Raw genomic sequence first — 21,845 nt, 5'->3', positions numbered from 1 at the left:
ATAGTGAAAGTATGGTAGGTGAAACTTGTCATCTTTTTCTTTAAGAGTCCACCTTCACTTGTTGCCCAACATATTACATTTCTGTAATTGGACCACTTGCCTCGTGCATTCTGTTAACCCTATGTATCCCTTCAGAAAGAGAAGAACACCAGCAGCCCTCCGTCCCATCTTGCACGACTTGAGGCTTGACCACAAATCTGACCTTTCTCTGCTCACTCCACCGAGCCTGCCCTGCTCTCTTTCCTTGGCTTGTGCTGTCTCCCTCTCCTGCGTCTGTTTAATTTTCCTCTCTTATACTCTCCGATCCTCTCCCACTCATATTGCCCATAGATCAGCAAAATCAGACCCTTCCAATTACTCTACAAGTGTCTGGTCCAGACTGCTGAGGTGTCCAGCCCTGGTCCAGGAGGACCACTGTGTCTGTGATATTTCAGTCCTACTTGGAATGAATGAAGGACTCACTTGTCATCTTCATCAAGAAACCGAGAACTTGTCTCTTCAAGATATGTCTAACTTCAGAGGCTCATGACTATCCAATACTATGGGTTACTGACTATGGCCTTATGTTATTGCTTCTTGTCTTTCAAGGAGCTCTGAAACTCTTTAGCATTGTGCAAGAACGTAGAACTTAATTCATGCTGCTCTCACTGTTTTTTATGGTTTTGTTGTTCTTTTATGCTACTGTTGTCCACACCCTTTGCAGCGTGCCAGGGTCACTGTGATTGGCTAACAGCATCACACACATAAGCTGTGACTTGCTAACAGCATCTGCCAAATGAATAAATGCAAACTCTTAATGAGCTAAACCAGCTGATTACAGTCTGAACTGGACCTCTTTGACCGCTTCTCAAAGCATTTCAGGTGCTGCTGCTTGCAAACCTGCAGACACACTGGCCCTCCAGGACTAGGAATGGACAGCTGGTGTCTGTCCCAACCCTCCCCAGCTCTTCCAGAACTCCTCAGCTCATCTTTTCTCTAGGCTTCCCTTTCTTCCAGCAGCTCCTCTCTTCTAACTCAAAAGCCACACTCTTCTCTCTCCCAACACCCTCTCTTGCTCTCTTTGCTCCTCCTTTTCTGCCTGTTTCCATTCTCCCACTTTGCAGAGAGAAAGGATTCACTCGCCGCCCTCTCTCCTCAGTGATGGAGAGTTATCTACCCCAATAAGAATGGCTGCTGATACGGTACCACTTGCCAGAGGGCAGTGGGGAGAACAGTTTGTGGCTTGAGTGGTTGGGCTTTATTGCAACAGTGGGTAGTGTGAATCTCACCAACTGATGGTAAATCACATCCTATAATCCTCTTTGCCATTGCCACAACCCTTTGCAGTGTATCTTTAGCGTTTCTATTGTTTCCTTGTATAACTGATCTTGATATAAAACTTCAGAATCGCTGACCCTGGGCAAGGATCAAGGGTTTTAAGTAAAAATAGAAGCCCAGTTGAAAAGACCACATGGTTAATGAACAGAATGACAATTTCAAGTACACGGAGCTACCATCTTTTGAAACTGAAGATCACAGAACTCAATGGAATTGAAAGCTTTCTCAGTTCTTTATGTGATTATCTAAAACACAGACATTAGTAAGAGAACTGTATGGTATTTTCTTTGCTGGAATTTTTACTTTTCTACGCAGTTATCCACTTTGGTAGTTACTCATAAAACAGATTGAAAATTAGAGGCACATCCTAAATGATCTTCACGACATTCACTCCTGACACAAAATGGCACAATAAAAAAACATTAAACATTAAACACTGTGGAATTCAGCATTAAAACTAAAATGAATACAATTGTCTAAGGAAACCTCATTTTATGTTTGTTTTGGTCAACTTATGACCCCCCAGTTTGTGTCTGACATGCTTCTAAGGATTAGAGATTGAACAGAAGTATATTATACATTATGTATTAGTAGAATCCAATTAAGTTTCTAGATAATGAGTATTGTTAATTAGAAAAAGACACATTGCCTCTGGATAAAATTTAACTCCTCGTCTGTCAAGGCTCTGTAGTTTCAAAAGAGTTACCCCACCCTTTTTCTACTATTTTCTAATGCCAGTCAGATGCTTGAATAGAAAAAATAATTAAATCTTAAAAAACAGCTCATAAATTTAATATTAATATTAAAATATAATTTAAAAAAGTTAAATAATAATAGATGACCAAATAAGTTATTCTTCCGATTCATTTTTTTTCCTGAGACATCAGAACAATCATAAATAGAAGAATCTTATGACGGCAGGAAAGAGTTGAATTGAACATTGGTACAGTTCATTGGCATCCTCTTTCTATACCAAATTATTCACTGATTTAATAACTGCAGTAAATATTTTTTGTTCTGTGCTTTGGGTCAGCGATACACCCTTTACATTTATCAAAGTTCTAATTAATTTACAAAAGTAAAATAAGATATAAGGACTAGTAGTGATGACTACTATTCCTTAGACATTTACAGAGATATTGATAGAAGCATTGATAAGCTCATTAAAGGTAGAAAACATGTCCTTGACAAATAATTAACATACTATATTTATTACATTAACTGGGGAATTAAGCTTGTTTCAGACCAATAGTCCTAATGTTTAGGACTGCCATTTTATAACACCTGTTCAGGATAAAATGCTTATTCACACATTGAATTTATAACATTAAAAAATGTAGATTTGTCCATAATAAATAATAATCCAGCTCTGAACTGTTTGAATTAAGAAAGAACAGGAGAAAAAAGATAAATACCAAATGTATAGTCACTTAGTTGATCTTCCACATGTGATTACTATAAGCTAATCGATCAGAGTGGACCTGATCAGTCTGCTGCATCATGTTTTTAACCATGTGATCAAGGATTCTGCTATTGTCAGTTAAAACGAGTTCAAAATCTTATGTATTGATTAGTTTGCTTTCAACCTTTTTATCTGCATGGAGTTTGAATGTCGTTTGCAATTGTTTTCAACAAAGCAGGTACAGACAAATTAAATTTCTCAACTTGGACTGATTTACAGGTTAATCCCAATTTGTTTGACTGAATCTGCCACTTCTGCACACATGAGCAACTTTGATGGGCTCATTTAAAATGAATATGTAGCTTCACGGGAGGAAGCCACGTGGGGGACCAGAGTTAATGCTATACTGACTTCAACTGCTTTCACTTAATCAATTGCCTAAGACTGACATCTGGTACATGCAGTGCTGGTTACCAGCTACGCTCCTCAGAACAATACTAATCCCAAGTGAGCCAAAGAAAGGACCTGCTCTTAAAAGTGGCTTCCTTCAAATCAGACATATTTGTGGTTAGAGGTATTTAAATAACACCAAAGCTGGCTCGCATTAAAAGGGCAAAATAAAATTACAGACAGACCCACTGGATAAATATAGAACTTGCATCAAAATCCATAGTGGCCTAGACGTGTAAAGTACATAACCTGAACTCTTTTTATAAAGCCTCTTTTTATCTACACTCAAGATCGCAAATATTTCACGAACTCTTACAGAAAGGATGAATTGCTGACGCATTAGACTGTATCCAAGCAGAGCAAGGCCGCCGCCTCAGACGTCTACACAAAAAGGCCTTAACTGTGACCGTTTCCTCCCTGATTATTTTTACAGCGTCTTGCATAAGTATTCACACCTTTGTAGGTTCAGACCATTGCGTGTCTTGTTTTTAAAGTAGCAAAATGTGAAAGCTTTCACATTTTATTGTTTTTAAAAGCTGTAGGCATGGCACATAAAAGCAGCAGTTAATATTTGCTATTTGCAAAACCCACTCCATGTGTTCAAAGCAAAAATAAAAAGAAGGAAGTCAATTATATGACAGAAAATTTTAAATCCATGAATACAATAGTATACAAACCGTTTGTGTGGCAAACCTTAATTTAGGTGCACAAAATTACCATAACGATTGAGACGATTAGTTTCATATCCTCTGTCTGTGCGCAATAACAGTTTTCTTATGATTTCAGAATAAAAACTTCTGCCTCTGCAAGGTCGTATGGTCATGCAATGAATTTCAAGCAAAAATGTATCCATGAAGACTGTTCATGGTGCATCGTAACATGTAGATACTTCCTAGATTAGGCTGTCCCTCCAAACTCAGCAGTCAGGTAAGGAGGAAACTGGCGAGTGACACATCTGTGAGGCCAATGATATCTGCCAAAATGCTGCAGAATTCTGTGATGTGGAAAAAGTCAACAATATCCCAGTCACTTCACAAATCCTGCCTGTATGGCAGAGTGGAAAATCCTTCTTATAACCCACGGGGAATGTGCAACAGAGCACCTAAGGGATCCTGAAAGATGTGACAAAAAGTATAGTCAGAGAAGAAATGGGAACTCTTTGGTCTAAATGCCAAAATTTACATTTGGCACAGACTCAATAGAGCATATCTCCATGTAAACAATATCCCTACAGTCAAGCATGATGGTGGCAGCATCATACTATACGACCCCTCAGCGATAACTGGAAAGTTTGTTAAGATAGAAGCAACATTAAACAGAGAAAAGGCAAACACTAAAGGACAACATGGTTCCGTCTATTAAAGACCTTTCAGCGGAACAATGATCCATAGCACAGGGCCAAAGTTACACAGCAGTGGCGTAAGAAGAAAAGCCAAAGTTCTAACTTCAGTCCTACTGAGAATCTGTTGAAGAATCTGAAACCTGTTGTACTCCCATGAGAGAACTTGAGCAAACTTGCTAAGAAGAGTGGGCAACATTTGCACCAGGCCAGTGTGTGGAGTCCGTAGAGAACTGAAAGACTTGTGGCTATAGTTCCTGCCAAAGGTTCTTCCAACAAATACTGAGTTTATAGGTCTGAATAATTGTGCAATCAACATGATTTGTTTTTTTTTCTTTTTAGTTTTTGTTGACATTAACTGTAACTTAACTTCAGTCTCCAGTTTGAGCATTCAGTTTTAGAATATAATATAAATTCTAAAAAATGTCTAAGCATCCTTCTGTAATATTACAAACTGGATCTGAAATCATTTCCAAGACACTGTATATTCAGACCTTTAGGATGGCTGTCTATTCTTTTTCTTTTTTGACACATTTGTCTTACTTTTAAAAGTATAATATTTCTCTTATGACCAAACATTCTTTACATGTACAAGGAGAAACATGTTAGGATTTACTGTAGGTCCAAGCCAAAGAAAGATGTGATACAGTATTTAAAATAAAATTCCAGATTTTTAACCAAGCCTAATTTAAGGCAGCTGTTTTACATTGACTTATCACAACCGTTCTGCTATTTTTTAGGCAATATTTATTTTGCTGATGCTGTCATTCAAAGCAACTAACATTTTGTGCATTTACACACCTGGGCTGAGTGAAGTATTTTTACGCAAGGCTAAAAACAGCAGAGCTGTACGCAGGACACAAAACCACAACCCTCCTCTAACAGATCCTTAACCACTGCTTCCCACTTTGGTCAATAAAGCTGCAAGACCTTTTCACTACTGCTTATGATTATACTCTTTATGCTACTGCACCTACCTCTTACTATTTGAAATGAATGATCATTATTAAACTTGGTTAATGGGCACCAATAGTAAGCCCTCAGGACCAGTCTAGAAAACCCAAACACACCAAGTCTGCATGTGGTAGGAAACCAAAATGCCCAGAGAAAACGCACACAAATATGAGCAGAACATGAAAACTCCATACAGACAGATCTCTAGGGCCAGAACTGAACCCAGTGCCCTGGAACTGTGAGGGAGCAGTTTAAATGACAACCAAATATTTTAAGATAATACAAGGTAAAGAAGAAGCACAATAAAAAAACTACACTCTCATTACTAGTGTTGAGTGTGACTCTAAGTAATGCAAAATCAGTCCTTTCAGTGTCAAACAAAATCAGTTCAAGGTCTTCACTTAACAATTGAAAAAATGTTGTCTTTCCTGATACTCAATGCGATGTGAGTGGCATAACTCTTTCTCTAAAGAGTACTACCCACTTTATCCTTTAATTGTGAACAGTGAGTCATTACACTCATTAAAACCAAAATACATACACTACACTATAATGATAAATGTTTGTAGTCATAATCCATAGAGTGGACTTTTAAGCTTCTTTAAAGTTGTCTAAAGGGAGGGGAGGAACACTGGATTGATTTGCTTTCATGGTTTCAACAATTATGAAGTGATCAAAGCGGCTTGTTGTCAGCCGTAAAATTTGTTTAAAGAAGCTCATATTTACAATGAAAATCCATGGAAGAGGTAATTAGATTGTTGACATTGCACAGCACAATTTTTGGAAGCTCTTTTTAAATCACATTTGTAAAACGTGTGTAGGCTGTAAAGACTCGTCATGAGAAGAACTCCAATCATGAAGTGTCATTTCTTCTCCAGTAAAGAAAGACGGTTAAAATACATACGACCCCTACGTGCAGCTTCACCATGGACGTCTACTTGTCCTGAGAAATAAATCCACAGTTGCCTTGATCGGCGAAGCACATCCATTTCTGATTAATGCTGACTCCCATACGGAGGAGGACCACGGAGTCAACACAGGCCAAATTCTGTGTGATGGGTCTGTTCCTTTTAAAATGGGATGATTTATTTAAGAGTACATCAGTTCAGCACTGTAGATTCATCATGGTAAATGATGACACTCTCCCTTGTGTCACCCTGGGGAATCCTGTTGTTAAGATTTACCTGTGGCTCACAAACATATCCGCTAAACGGGTGGTTCAGTCAGAAAAATCAAGGGCTTTGATGGAAAAATTAAATGAATCTAATACATGAATGATGTTATCGCACACTCTTTGCAACATAACTGATGCAGAAGTGTGGCTGATTTTGTTAAGCAGTGGGATAAATAAACATTTTTGAGCAAGAGGCTTTCAGGTGTCTCAGACAGTGAAGTGCTGTTTGAACTCTATGGCAACTCATTGCAGGCTTTAACCTGGTTCACGTCACTAGGCTCTCCTGGATGAACTGGAGATGTGGTCCTCCAATGAGTGCCAGTTCTCCCAGGAAGAACTGTGGAGCCTCCAGCAAGCCAGAACATTGAATGTATGCGCTGTCTGAGTATGCCTGTTGTAAAGAAATACAGGGTAGGAATAAAATGAAAAATACATTTAAAAAAAAAGGAAATCTATGTAATGATTGATGAAAAATGCCCTAATGCAGCTTAAATGTACACTTGGCACTATATACATTTTATCCATGCTGCTCTGATTTGTGGGTGATGCCATGGGATCAACTATGGAATGGAATCATGCCAGTTTATATTCAGTTTTTTAATGCAGAAATCTTTTTGATAATACAACCACTCTTCATTTCCAATACAAATCATATGGAAGGTTTTAAACCGAATTCGTATTCACAGTTTGCATTCATGTATTTCTTTCGAAGGTTTGGAGCCTTTTCAAGGCTTCCAAAAAATATTCATTATCATTTTGTACTATAATATTGCAATATGCTATTTAGCAGGTGCCCAGGATGATTGTTGAAGTTAAGCATCCAACGTTGGACTACAAGCAGTCTGATGTTCAGAATACAATAATACAACTGACTAATGACAGTCGTGTGGCTATAGTAATTTATACAGAAACACCATTGTATGATACTGCTGTTGAATTTCCCCCAGGATGAGAATTTGGATAGCTTTTGAACAATAGTAGTTTACTCTGTGCTTTGATCAGTTTCTGTGCTGCTACAGGCACAATTTGTGGTATAGGCCATGCATCAGCAAGAGAACAAAAGGGCAAACAGGAACAGTCGACCCTTTAATATTGCCATTTGGATTATACATATTATGCTTGGAATTAACTGGCCAAACAGCTTTTTTACAGGACCAGCCTGTGTGTTATTGATGTTTTACCAAGCAGGCCTATTGTGGGTATAAAAACCCACTGCAACTCAGTGAGACAAACTAATGATCAGACAGCTGTCCTGTTTCGTCATTAGAACTTATTTGGTACAGTAAGTTGGGAGTCATTAGAACTTACTTGGTACGTTGAGAGCTAATTACATGGTTTTAGCATGGCATCCATTTGTGGAATGGAACATTGACAAGAGGATAAAATGATAGACAGGCAAGAATTTTCCTTTTTGAGGTGCCCCTGTTTTATAATATCCTAATAACATTGGCAATAGAATAATCCAAGTCTGGAGTTAGCCAAAGAGTTGCTAAACACGAGCAGTTAGTGGTATGAAAGAATGAAATGAAAATAATACATGGATGATGTTATTACACACTTTTTGCAACAATACAAAGTACAGTATTCCTGCTGCCTTGTGAGCTGCAAATCAGGAGGAAATTGCTGAGGAGGTGAGGAGTTTATTTCACCAGTTGAATCAAGGCTGAATTTTCAGTAGACAGGGTTGATAATGCCTGAAGACTATAGCCAGGACATAAGACTTTGACCTAGGACTCCAGTTAGGACCTTTCAATCTTTAATGACCACAAATAGGTAAGACCTCAGTTTAATGTCTCAACTGAAGGATGATCTTCCTTCCTTCAGTGTTATTCTACTACCAAACCAGGGAGCTGGTTAGAAATTACTGGACCAGAGGGAGGCAACACCAACAAAAGCACCTGCAGTGGCAACGTAGCTTTCCTTAGTCTCCCATCCTACCACTATCCAAGTCCTTCCTTGTTAAGCTTTTAGGATCTGAGGAGATCAGGCTTCATGGACAGACCTGCTCCACATCACTGATAAAGCTGTTCTACAATTATAATTTACATAATTAATTACATTAAATATTATATATGCGCTGAATTAAATCCCTTTTCTTCTTACATCTTCCACTTTCCTTTGCTTTGGAAAACATATAAATAATTAACCTTTTTCTTCCTTGTCTTTTTCCAAGAACTTCATTGCTGAGGAACCACAATTGATTAGGCAGAAAAGGAATGTAAACACATTCTTTTGTTTCTTTCTAGAAACAGGTACAGGATGATCACATATTGGTTTAGTAATTATGAAATTCATTTCTATTTAGATTGAAAGAACACTAAAGGCAACGTCTTAAGTAGACTGCGTGGGAGTGGTTTAAGGATGTCAGAAGCCTTGCCAGAAGAATGACAGATTCCTTTATTAACATCACACATGCCTTATAATTGATTTATATACTACTCATAATGAAGTACTCATTAATCACTGAAACTCTCACCAAAGAGACACCTGCTTTTGTTTTGCAGAGATAATTAATTGTATTCAGGTCTAATGTGTCATGATGCTTTTAACTGGCTCAATAAGCAAAAGCTCTTGTGTAGAGTGTAGTTCAAGCCCTGTAATACAAACACCATTGGGATGAAGCTAGACTAAGTCACTAGTCAGCTGTGACTAGGATGTCCCAAACACCAGTGCACTGTTGCCTGAGTGTCAGCATGGGCTGGAAGGGCTTGTGTTTGTCAGGAAAGACCCTAGTTCAGTTAACTGAACCTTTCCTTGAACCCAGTTCCCTAATTGGAATATGTTTAAGGTTTTCATTGACTAAAAAGTCAGAAAATCAAATAGTTAAAAGGAAACTTCTACTGTTTAAAAGCTGTGAATAATTAAAAGAGTTCCAACAAATATTTGCATTATACACAACACATAACTGAGAGCGAATACGGAAAAAAAACAGTAAGTGCTGGATGCCCTGTGCAGTGCAGTCTGATGTGAACCTGCAGTGTGGTCAGTGAGAGATGCATCCCTCCTCCACTGGGAGTCAGATTTCCTGCAAGGCTCTATGGAGCTTAAGGCCTGACCAGCCAGCCTGAAGGATGGCTCTGGCACTTGGACTAGTCTTCATCCTACCTGTGTGACACAGGGTTTGTATCACTAAGCCAAACTGAATGAATCAGCGGATTCAACAATTCTTCGACTTCTGCAAGGATACTATAATAGAACTAATGTTAGAAAAAGGAAGGCCTATACTGGCAGTCCCAAAGTGGCAGCCGTACTGAAAGTGCTGGGATTTCTAAGCTCTACATGAACCGACGGCTTCTGTGAAGTCCCTGGTGTCTGTTCACGTGCAACTTCATCAATGAGGGACACACAGCTCCTCCTACAGGCACAACTGTGGTGCTGCTATCCTGTCAGACAGTGAATGGCTCTCAATGGGCGGAAAGGTTGGCTAATGCCCCCGTAGTAACCTGTGTTCTAATAAAAGCTGAGGATGGTCTTGATGGATGTCAAAAACTAGGAAAGCATATTCAGAAGATGTGTTGAAGACTTTTGTCATCATTTAAAAAAATGAAGTCCAACAAATCAAATAATACGTAGTTAATGTTATTTCTACACCTTTCAGACAATGCACCTAGACACTTTAATTGTAAGCTTCTTGGAAATCACAGCTGATACATCTGTATTGTGTTTCCTTCATTGTAAAACATAACATTGTATTTATATATTAATATTTGTACACAGCAACTTTAAGACTACTCAACAACAATGATGCATTTTGGTCATTTTAAAGTATGTCGTTACATTATTAATCCCAAAACGGACGGGAACGTCAGAGTAATCAAAGCCTTTGTTTATAGCAAGTTGTAGCTTACTTTGTAGACCATAAGTAGTGTAGTAAAAAAAATGTTGAAGCTTTTTAAAATTCATAAACATAAACTATTTACCAATTCAAAAATTATCCTTTAACACACAAAAAATGAAAAGATTTCTCATGTCACTAACTCTTTCCCCTAGGTTTCCTTCTGACAGCTAAATTAATGAGTCTCTGGTGGCTCATTATTAATTTTTATTAAGCACTATTTTGCTAATAATAAGATAACTTTGACTTGATTTTTAAAGAGCATTTTTAGCTCCACTATATGCAAAAGCCTGTGCTAGGAGTTTTAACCTTAAAGCTTTTTTTCCACATTTACTTCCAGAAATAGGAAGCAGATTTTGCCTGGAATAAAATCTTTGAAAATACCCAAGTCTTACGTTATCTGGAATGTCTTTCAGCCTTTTGGCTATAGTTCAAGAGAGGAGGGAATAATGTCATACCTTCCAGCAAAACGTCTAAAGCACCGTTTCGGATTAGATAGATTCCACATAACTTTTAACGTCAGCTTAAAGGTAAGTCTTAAGTAGCAAGTGTTTAAATAACTGACAAGTGTCTTTTAACCACGGGCTTGCCCTTATCAAGTGCTTGTGGTTTTCAACGTTTCAGATAATAATGACGATGTTACAATCCTTTCACTTTTCCTTGCAATGTGCTGTTACACTCTGACCACGGCAATAAATATTCCTCTCAAGCTACCCAGGTACTTTAATGTAATACTGCTCCACCTGTTGCTACCGTAAAAAGGTTATGAAAAACGCAAGAAAACAGGCTGTAAAACAAACACATAAATTAAAAAGTGTGTGTGGGCGTGTTGGGGTCGGAACGCGCAGCTCGAGCTGTGAAAACAAGGTTTTATTCAGTGTCTTTAATTTAAATCATCAAGGGATGCAGAAGGTTTAATTCTAGTGTTATTTAACAAGGCAAAAATTTAATTGTGTTGACAATATTATGACCTCTTACGCGGTGTCATCTTAAACAGTTAAATATATATTTTACCAGGTGGGCAAAAGAGGACCGTGCTTCTGCGAACCTGCTCTTTCTTTGATAGTCATTCATAATGTTTCACCTTTGCAATCTGCTTGATGTTTGCAACAAACATCCTGGTTTGGAGAGAGGGCTGGTCAAGGTGTTCCAACTACTGTACGGTTTCCTCTTGGGAAACCACGCGGAGTAGAGACCACGGCCCAGGACGTCTGGGAGTCAAAGGCAACCCATCTCTCTGATTTCAGGCTCGCCCTACTGTATTTGCAATTGATGGAGATCAGGCGAAGGGGGGCAAAATTACAAAACGATGTTAAAAAACAGGCGTTGCCATCAAATATTCAGTTAAAATGCCTGCTTGACCGAATGAACTTTAATACATTCACTACGGTTAAAACGTCAGAACCTCCAAAACATTCGTGCAAAATCTTTTACTGTGCCACGATTGCTTTGTACAATTGCATCTTATTTGACTGGAATACTTTTTTAAATGTACTGTAAGTGAATTTAGTGATCTAAGAGAACAATTCCCTATCTCCAGAATGCTACACAAATGTCTAACAGTGGCCATAAAATGCAATATATAACTTAAGAAAGTGCTTTCTCAACGTCGTTATAGAAAATAATTAGCCAGCATCCTTTCTAGATGCTAGTAAAACGTCATTAACAACATATTAATGCAAAGAAGAATACCTCATACTTGTTATAGCTCTATATGCGGCAATTATTCGATCATTCTCTATCTGAACAAATCTTTAACCCAAAGTTCATTCTGGAATGTGCGACTTTATTTCCGCAAAACCCTCCGACCAATCAAATTCGAGTTTTGTGAACCGTGGGGCCACCCTTCTGCCAACACCTGTGCCCCCCATCTCCCCTAAACTGCGGTAACTTCGAAGGGAAATGCTCGAGGAAACGTTACATCACGGAAACATACAGTATTCTCCCCGTTTTTAAATATATAATCTAAAATCGTAGACGTGAGTAATGGTATCCTACATTTCTTGCGCTGTTAATGAGTAATTTAATTGAAGCGTAATACATATTGCTAAACTATAATTACTTGAAATTAACATCTTGTTCTTAATACTCGCTCATCCAAGTGAAGTGGTAATTATTTTTTCTAGTGACACAGCATAAAACTTAAAACACCTGAAGCAAATAGTCATTTTGGAGTTGATTTATTTTAAGGAAGGGCTTTGTTAACAGAGTGGACAACTTGCATTCTCCAGTGCGTTTTGCTCTATCTGGGCATTACCGTTTTCCCAATTCAGATAAATACAGTACTGTAGGTCCATGCACGGCCATTTTCCTGCGGACAGGCTTAATTGTCTTGTTGGAGTAAAGGATAAAAGATCAAAAGACTCTGACCGGTCTAAGGCAGCAGATCTGGAAAAGCCCTTATTGTTCCCAACAGAACACGGATACCAGCGGTACCTACCTGCCTCATAAACCCCATTACTCTGCGTGGCTCCTTACTCAAGCTACCCGCTCGACTTCATATTAAAAATCAGAAGACGATTAAGTTAGACGGTTTTATTTATTTATAGTAAAATAATAAAAAAATTAAAAATCTATACTCCATTAGTCTTTTTTACAGTTAGAATATATTACAAGAGTCACAAACGTCAAAATGCACAATTAAATTACATTAAATGTTACCGTGATTAAAGTACAAAGCACATTTTAATGACATATTTTAGTGTCCAAAAACAATATTTGTTCAGGACAGAAAAAAAAAACCAAACATTTCAACAGCAGCAGATTTTTAAAAAGCAGCTACAAACTGCTTTAGTTTAATCCTATGGCAATAAAGTTTTTTTATGAGACAAATAAACTAGGTTATTCAAGTAAAAAGGAGTTCCATGTGTCATTCCAATGCTATTTAAAAAAAAAGAAATGCAGCATTCACAAAATGAAAAAAATAACAATAAGAAAAACATAAGATGTAAGCTTTAAGGGTTGTCTTTATTTACGTAATCTATAAAATTAAAGAAACAATTGAAAATATTATCTCCCTGTTAATGAGGTAAATTACACATAAAACAGGCAGAGACATTTGCTCTATATAATCTAAAGGAAAATTTACTTCATAAATTTATGGTATGTCATGTTTTACTTTATATTTAGTTTCTTAATTTACAGTAAAGAATGTAGGTCTTTTTGTATTATTAATGGATTTTACTTAAAAAATACTTTTTTACCTTAAATACAGAAACTCCTATGTGAGAAAGTACTATTATGATGTATTTGTACCTGGTTTTTTGTATCTTTACTGTAAAAAATGATGATCCCTTACTTTCAAAAACTGTCGTGCAGGTTCCCAACTGGAGAAACAACTTAACATTCTGTCATTGTTCTGCTAGTGAATTATAGGTGTGGGGGATTCCACATTAAGGTTGCTAAAGGTCTAGAGAAGAGTAACACACATACATTTGCATGTGATATTGTGGCAGTGAACTAGCAAAATTTCTTCAAAATCTCAATGGAAATTAATAAGTCTCTAAGGATAGAGAGGTAACTATAGTGCATCATACTGTGTTACAGTACAGTTGAGACAATTACTAAAGGTGTAAAATTTGCGTATTACAGATGCAAATAGCAAGATCAGAAATTAAGTATAAATTTAGACTTTCTGATTCTTCTTACGGACATCAAACTGTTTTGATATGTGCAGGAAGTTTCATATCAAAACCTATTTTTTAATGCCGTTGTTAATGAGCACATTTCAAACTATGTGCACTTTATGAGGTAGTTTATTTAGCTCCTGCTTTAATCATGTTTAAGTGCACTTTAATTGCACTACATTATTATTACTTTGTGCATTCTGCTACATTATTACGAAATGTATCAAAATTAATCAGCTTAGGGTCTGTAACTATAAATATTTTATAAAAATAAATAAAAGTAAACCCCCCACACGCACACACTGACAAAACAATTGCTCTACTTTAATGAATAGCTCAAGTATTATCTGAGCTTATTCAAGTGCATTATTAAGTTTGTAAACAATACAGGTTTCTTCTGCAAACGGCAGTGGTAGTTGAAGCTAATCAGATTGTCGGGGGACCCATGTAAACTTCCAGCCACCTTGCTCGTCCCTGCGTATGAATGCTTGGCCCTGCTCAAAGCTGTGTGTCTTAACATTGCTGTGGGGGTTGAGGGACATGGTAAAGGCGACTTCTGTTTTATTTTTGGAAATGTCCAATCCATAAGGTGACACGTACGGAGGAGGCGCAGTGTTAATTGGCAAAGGTTGCTGTTGACCGATGCAAGCTTGTAGCAGGCAGCTTGAATCTAAGCTACATGGGTTGGCAGTGTAGTCCATTTCTACCCTTGGCTCCGGGCAAAATCCTGCAGCAGAGGGCATATGACTGGCATAGTCCATTGCACTAGTGGTCTGAATGGCACTCGGACCATCTAAAGACGGCAGGCGATCCTCTGAGTTGGCACTGTAGTTAGCTGAGTCGTCGATTGTGTTGATGTCCTTCAGACCCAGGGTTTGGAGGACCCAGGAGTCGACAGAAGGAGTACTGGCAAGCTCCTCAGCAGAGCAGAACTCCAGCGACAGGTTCCTTCTCGTCCTCTTCCGGTTCGTCCCGGGGAGCAGCTGGCTGGCAGTGAGGCCCCGGAAGCTTCCGTCACTTTCCGACTTCCGCTTCCTCTTTTTCAATCTTCCTTCTCCTCCCTGAGAGCTGTGCAGAAGTTTCTGTTCAAGAACGATAAACGCACTGCGTTACTGATGGAGAAATGGACAATCAATAACTTTTTTTTTCAGCAGGCTCTCCGTTTAAAAAACAACAACTTTAAATTGATTAATATTATGCAACTCTTCCTGTTACGTCCATTCAAATTAAATAGGCATTAGGAGTTCACATAAAAACAATCAACCATTTAAAACATTTCTATATTACATATTTTTATGACATTGTAGTTGTGTTTTCTTTTCAGAATGTATTAATAATTTACCATCGTTTTTTCTTCCAAAGATTTCACAAAGGCAGAGTTCAGGTATTCTCTCAGTTTGTTGTTTTCATCGTGTAACCTCGCCAGCTCTTCTTCTTTCTGTAACAAAGTGTCCTGAAGCTTCACCAAAAAAAGAGAGAGGGGTGATATAGTTAGGATAATTGCTTTGACATTTAATAATTTCTCTTTCCAGTCATGCTGTTTTTCTCTTAGTGTAAATGATTTGGGGTTATTATGCTTATTTTCTCACAGCTAAACTATATAGTGCTTGACAACTGTGTGATTTAGAAAAAAAAACACTGCTGATTAGCTTTGTTTCCGTTATCTTAGAATTAAATGTCTTACAGCACATAAAACTGGAGATTTAACAGTGCACAGCACTGAAATCTGAATTATATTCTTCAAATGCCAAAGAAAGATTTACACTTTGGAAATGCCAACTAGAATCTCTTTGTGATTTCTAAATGAGATATCAAAATAAGATTTTAACAGACTTCTTTAAAAGTGAAAATTACACCCACATGATGAGAGAATTATAAACTATAAAAATGATAGTGGTATTTATCTGCTAACATATGCATCTTTCCAAGTCATGCAACAACAGAGTTCTGATATACTGTACTACATTGAAACATCATTCTAAACCATATATTCAGGGTTGTCTGAGGTAACCTCGAATTTGAAAGAAATAAATACCTGCTTATTTCTCTGCAGATGTGGTGATAAGTGGTCGTTCCAAGTAAAGTCATGCTGGGTTCCAGAATCAAAGTAACAAAATTGGTCTGGAGCAAAGAAAACAGCAAACAGGTCAGCGTGCTGTACAGTATGCATCAGTAAGATTTTCATACTTATGGCAACTATATCAATACACTTTAGTTATGGTCTAAAGTAATTTTGAAATAAAAAGAAAACCCCAAATGAAAACAGTGGTCTAGTGACTTAAACTGACATCTATCTCTCACCAGGAATAAAGAGGTGAAGAAAATCGTTCATAAAATAAGTAACAGGTCTGTAGTTATTACAATGATTATAAATCAATGCCTGGGATTAAGGTCAGATTGCAGAAAAGGGAACATACATATTACAATAACTAAACTGCATGAAGAATGCAATGCAATAGTTCAAATGTATGCAGCAAGCTAAGCCACTCAAAGAGGTTTAACATTGTTATTCTCCTTATGAGCATCGATTTCACTGCTGAGAACACAACTTGTCAAACTGTTTTCCAGGAGGGTTTGCGCAGCGCGCCCGTTGTAATGGCGCGCTTCCCTATGGTCGCCTACTAATATTGATTTTAATAGGCTTACCCTGCTGCTGTGGCTCGTGCTGGCAGGCTGTGTTGTCCAGGAGACCAGCGGCCCAAAAGGAGACCAGTGTTTCCTTGGAAACGTCAACACCGTCTGCTGACGTCGGGACGGAATAGGGGCAATCATAGTTCTGGCCCCCTACAAAGTACTGGTCTTGGCAGGGAAGTACAGTGCTCTGCAAATTGAACAGGAGTTGAAAATGAGCAGCAGCACGAGTGGAAATTAATAGTAAACCAATGTTAAAAAAATACGTTATGCAGACGCTTTGAGAAGCATCTGAAAACTTAACTGGAAAGAATGCCGCTGTATCAGGACAATTACGGAGACAAATACACTGTGTAAGGGTGCAGATATGCGATTTTAACAATTTTGGTAATTTCTCAAGACGTGCGTGTACTCCTTTGGGGTTTATAACAGGTAATAATACACGCACAAGCACGGATATGTGCAAGTGTGCAGGAGGAGATTATTATATATGGTCGACCTGGGTTTTAAATCTCCCATAAAAGCTAGAAAAAAAGTTAACTTAACCCTTAAGTATGCTTTTCCCTAGCAGTGCGAACATTGTTTAAAGTTTCCTTAAACTGTTTTTGTTTTAAGACCATTATTTTGTACGAAAAAATAAATAAATGGCCAAACACGAAAGGAACTCTTCGCGTTTTGTAAGCTCATAAGAACTCGTGGCTATTTGCGCATTTTGCCATTACCAGCTACAGAAACATAACAGCGCTCTTTCTCAGTTCGCACTATATGTGACAAACCTACCTGTAAGCAAAGCACGGCATTAAAAACTAAAACATTAGTATTAACAACATATTGATGTTTCACACCACATATAAAAATTCATGCCTTAATTAATTCAATTTGCTGTTAAAATATATTCCGGTCTAAGAAATATGAATTAAACCAAACACGGCCATACCCGTGCTAAAAATACTGTTTCAAAGATCCAGTTTCAATCACTGCTCTCAAGTGCTACTCGCCAAGTAATGACAGTAATTGCTTTGAACTGCAAGCTCACATTTGACCAGTGAGCAAAGACCAAACTCAAATGCATACAACATTATCATGTTATTCGTTAAGACGTATAAATAACTAAACGATATTCATGGTCACACATGACCTTAGCGTTTTTTCAGCAATAAGAACTGAAGAGTATCATGTGCTTTGAGTTTGCCTGTTGCGTTTCCCACTCGCAGATGAAAAACTCCAGTCATAGTCATAGTCAGGAGTCACACGGCGTGATTAAACCTGCACCAACTGTCTTGACAGACACATACCGGACGCCCCAAAATATGTTTTGCAAAACACCAACAGATGCCCCAGGTTCGAGAATAGCAAAGCTCAGTCAAAATAAAACAACCAGCGCCTTGCAATCATCTTAATACACAGTACACAGCAGCGCACACACAAAGAACAGGTGTAAGTAAAACCGTTGCAGAGGAGAATTAATCACTTTAGGATTCGGGGAAAATGCACCAACATCTCTATTAAATAGTGCATATCACTTTCTGCAAACCCTATCAAGACCTTCGAGAACTTAAATCGAGGCTTACCATTATGCAGGAAGGGATACAAAGGGTATTCCTCAGAGCTCCCTAGACCTTTAAAGAGAACTGAGCTGTTTGAGGGAGGTGAGTTGTAATCTACATCAACTAACAGTGACGCCTCAGGACTCCCCTTACATCTAGCAATCTGATTTGGTGTGAAGCTGTCAAGCTCGTGACGTGATTAAGCAGCAAACTTGAAGCCGAGATAAGCAATCCTCGCACCACAAATGAGGACTTCGATTCCACTTCAACAATACATAAATTGATTCAATAACATAGATGAGAATAAGTCTAGAGCCAGCTAAAGAGTTGACACATTGCATTTAATGCGTTTCAAAGCTAGGGTTATGTCAAAACTGGGGAGATTTTATAGATACACTCAAATTAAAGACGCTATACATGGCCTTAAAATCTTGATGGCATAAAAATATGCATAGATTTTAACAAAGGTATTAAAACGGGGCCACGAAATAATTTATTCTACCGCTAAATAAAAATGGATCTGAAAAGTTGTGCGCAGCTATTGACCAGTTGTTTAACTCGATTAATCTTTGGCTTTCCCTCTTATAAAAACTGCTGCAGAATATGCATTTCAATGTATTAGAACCGTGCTGTACTGTATATAAGACAAACTGGCCATTATAACTCAAGGCGTCGTGACCTGCTGTAGAGAACAATGTGAAGGCAGTGCTGCTAACTTATAACCTGATCTTGTCAAGAGATAGAGAGAACACGTGTTTACCAGGTCATAAAGAGTAACTTCACATATGTGCATACAAAAATGTCTCGCCCACTTCATTGATGGGATGCATTTCAAAGCTCTTGCATACAAAAAATGACCTGCAGGGCTTATACAAAGGAATATTTCAGCACGAGACTCATTCTGTCACCACAAATTACACACGTAAAATACACCACTTAATGAAACGTCACAACATAGCTACTGTCCAAATGGAAGTAGTGTAAAATTTCTCCCTACAATTTAACCGATCTATAAATCACACACCAGAGACAGCTGTCGACTTGCAAACGAACGCCTATTTTGTTCATTGTGGAGAAACATTAACATCGTGAATTTTTACCAGTGGAAACTGAAAAAAAAAAGATGCAGAATATTGTCTAGGCATTTATTATTTTCTAATCGCATCTGATACTATATTTTAGTTTTTGTGACTAGAAAGATCAAGTATGAAATCAAGAATGCGTGATACTTACAGAAGACGCCTTACAGTATTCGTATGGAGGGAATCTGCGAGAGTACTTCTGGGGCGGAAGGATGCTCGCGGGAGTAGGATGCTGCTGCTATTTTGCTAGGAAGGCTCTGTGGTACCCAAAGCCCAAGGCTGGACCACACAACTCCCACCTTCTCGCCGAAATTTGCAAAACGCACAAAACGGAGGTATGTCCAGATCGACAGTGTCAAAGCCACGAGGGCAACAAGTCGTTCTACAGGCGTATGGTGGCCTGGAGTATAACAATAATTTAATATTTGGATAAAATGAACATTTTTTCCAGAGAAACTGGTTGTAACAGCGGCCATGTTGAAAAGTTGAAAGGTTAGGAGAGTTTACAGTTCGACGTCATCACATTGCGTCCGACAGCTCCGTAAAACCTTTGTAAAACTTGGGGTAAAAATACTTTTTTAAAAATGCCCATCCCCCACACTGTGCCACTGAAGGGACCAGACCTAGGTCAGTTTCTGTAAAATGTTTTTGATTGCATGTTTTGGGGATAACAATAAGAAATAAATTACGATTTGTTAGACAGAAATAATATTTTTAGTGTAAGTAAAGACTTAGAAAATTCTACCTAAAGAATCCTAACTGATATATAATGTCATCCAAAGGCAATAACCACACAGGATAAACACAATAAAAATAACACTTTTATGCATATATTTTTCTCTTACTTTTAATAACCAGCTAGACTATTATACTTTCCCACAACTTGTTTATTTTTTTCCCAGTAAAGCATGATTAGAAATTCTGAATAGCTTGTTTATACATCACTGTTGACCTGATAATTGAATGAGTGTAATTCAAGTTTAGTTACTGTCAACATGGTATAATTGTGGCTTTAAATCATCACATTTCACGGTTTTGCATCAGTATGTTAATATCTCTACACAGGCGCTCTTTTGAATTGGATACTCATAAAAGGGGTGAGAGTGAAAGAGAATATTAAACATTTCTAAGGGTTCACCCTGGTCCTCCACTGGATGGAAATACAGATACGGCAGTAATAATAATCATGTCTATGTCTGTGGACCCAGAGCTGTTGACACGAGATTTCACATATCAATGTCAAATCAATTTTAAAAAGTACTCAAAATATATTATCGATAATATTAATAATAAGATTTTCCAGTGCCCACCATTTCTTCTGACACTTACCATCTGCTGTTTTCATAGGAGTGACATCTAGCGGAGGAAAAAAAGAACAGCTTGCAATTTGCGACCTCGCGTTCTTCTCTATAAACTACAGTGTATGTACAGTTCAAAAGTTAATTCCACTCGCATCTGTATTTGAGATCCGCGGAGACATTTGCTTTAAATTCTGCAGGCTTGTCGCTCGTCAAGACCTTAATTGAATTGAATGTCACTCTTATACACAAGAAAGATTACCAAGATGAAAAACACCAACGTTGGTTTTAATTTAACAAATTAGCTTGTTTAACACGTTAGTTTCAATATTGCTCAAATATTTTTGCATATACAGTATATGAAATAAAGCACCATGGTACACATATACAAGTATGTGACATATATATGCAATATACAGTATACAGTATGTCAAATAATAATGGATTTTATTTTTTAACATTAAGTTGACTTTGCATATATTTTTCAAAAGGAATATTAGTGCCACTACAATTGCATAACATACCATTATAAAATATTGCAAGTGAAATACTGCATAACAAATTACTTCAATGATAAAAATAAGACCATGTATGATACCACTGGGTTAAACTTGCCATACATCTTTCATATTTCCACTTTTCCTAGTTGCAAGCTTCCTCACTTATTATATAACATTAAGCAATGAAAGGATGTATTGACATTAAACACTTGTGGGTGGCTATGGGGTGGGGACTACACAGCAATTCAATAATGAGAACTTCTCACAAATGTGCATTTAAAAGACCACTTGAAACCCATTTAAAGTGGACCTAAATTGCAATTTCAAAGCAATGACCTCTTTCATCTGAGGCAATGGCCATCATCTGGATAAACCTACTGTACCTCTATATAAGTATGCAAAGCTCAGTGACAAAGCAATGGGTCATTAGCATGCATTTTAAAGTTGCTTATATATACACATTGGAGATGTTTGTAGTTCTGAGCAGTTGGTTGGGGGTGAGTGCTATCCCCTTTATCAGAGACTATTGCTTGATGATAAGCTTCGAGCTGCAGCCATTTTCTTCTTAAAGCAATGAAACAGGTTTGTTTAAGAAGACACCCTTTGTTGTGAAGGTGGTGATAATATCTAATGTGAGGCCTCAGTGATATAAGAAAACAGCTTTAAAAACTGAATAATACAGTATGACAC

General features: G+C 37.7%; 1 protein-coding gene across 1 annotated transcript; it reads right to left on the bottom strand.

The window, feature by feature from the left end:
• Positions 1-13,421: 13,421 nt before the first annotated feature.
• Positions 13,422-18,405, bottom strand: gmnc (geminin coiled-coil domain containing). Its single transcript, XM_088611025.1, has 5 exons — positions 18,300-18,405; positions 16,744-16,918; positions 16,133-16,218; positions 15,440-15,556; positions 13,422-15,179 (listed from the first exon to the last, which is right to left on the bottom strand). Exons 1-5 carry the CDS (start codon positions 18,300-18,302, stop codon positions 14,520-14,522), a joined length of 1,041 nt encoding a protein of 346 aa, XP_088467151.1. The 5' UTR covers positions 18,303-18,405; the 3' UTR covers positions 13,422-14,519.
• Positions 18,406-21,845: the final 3,440 nt, after the last annotated feature.

Source organism: Lepisosteus platostomus, chromosome 2, assembly GCF_059453375.1.
Source record: "Lepisosteus platostomus isolate fLepPlt1 chromosome 2, fLepPlt1.hap1, whole genome shotgun sequence".
NCBI lineage: Eukaryota > Metazoa > Chordata > Actinopteri > Semionotiformes > Lepisosteidae > Lepisosteus > Lepisosteus platostomus.
This window is presented reverse-complemented; position numbering and strand designations above follow the sequence as displayed.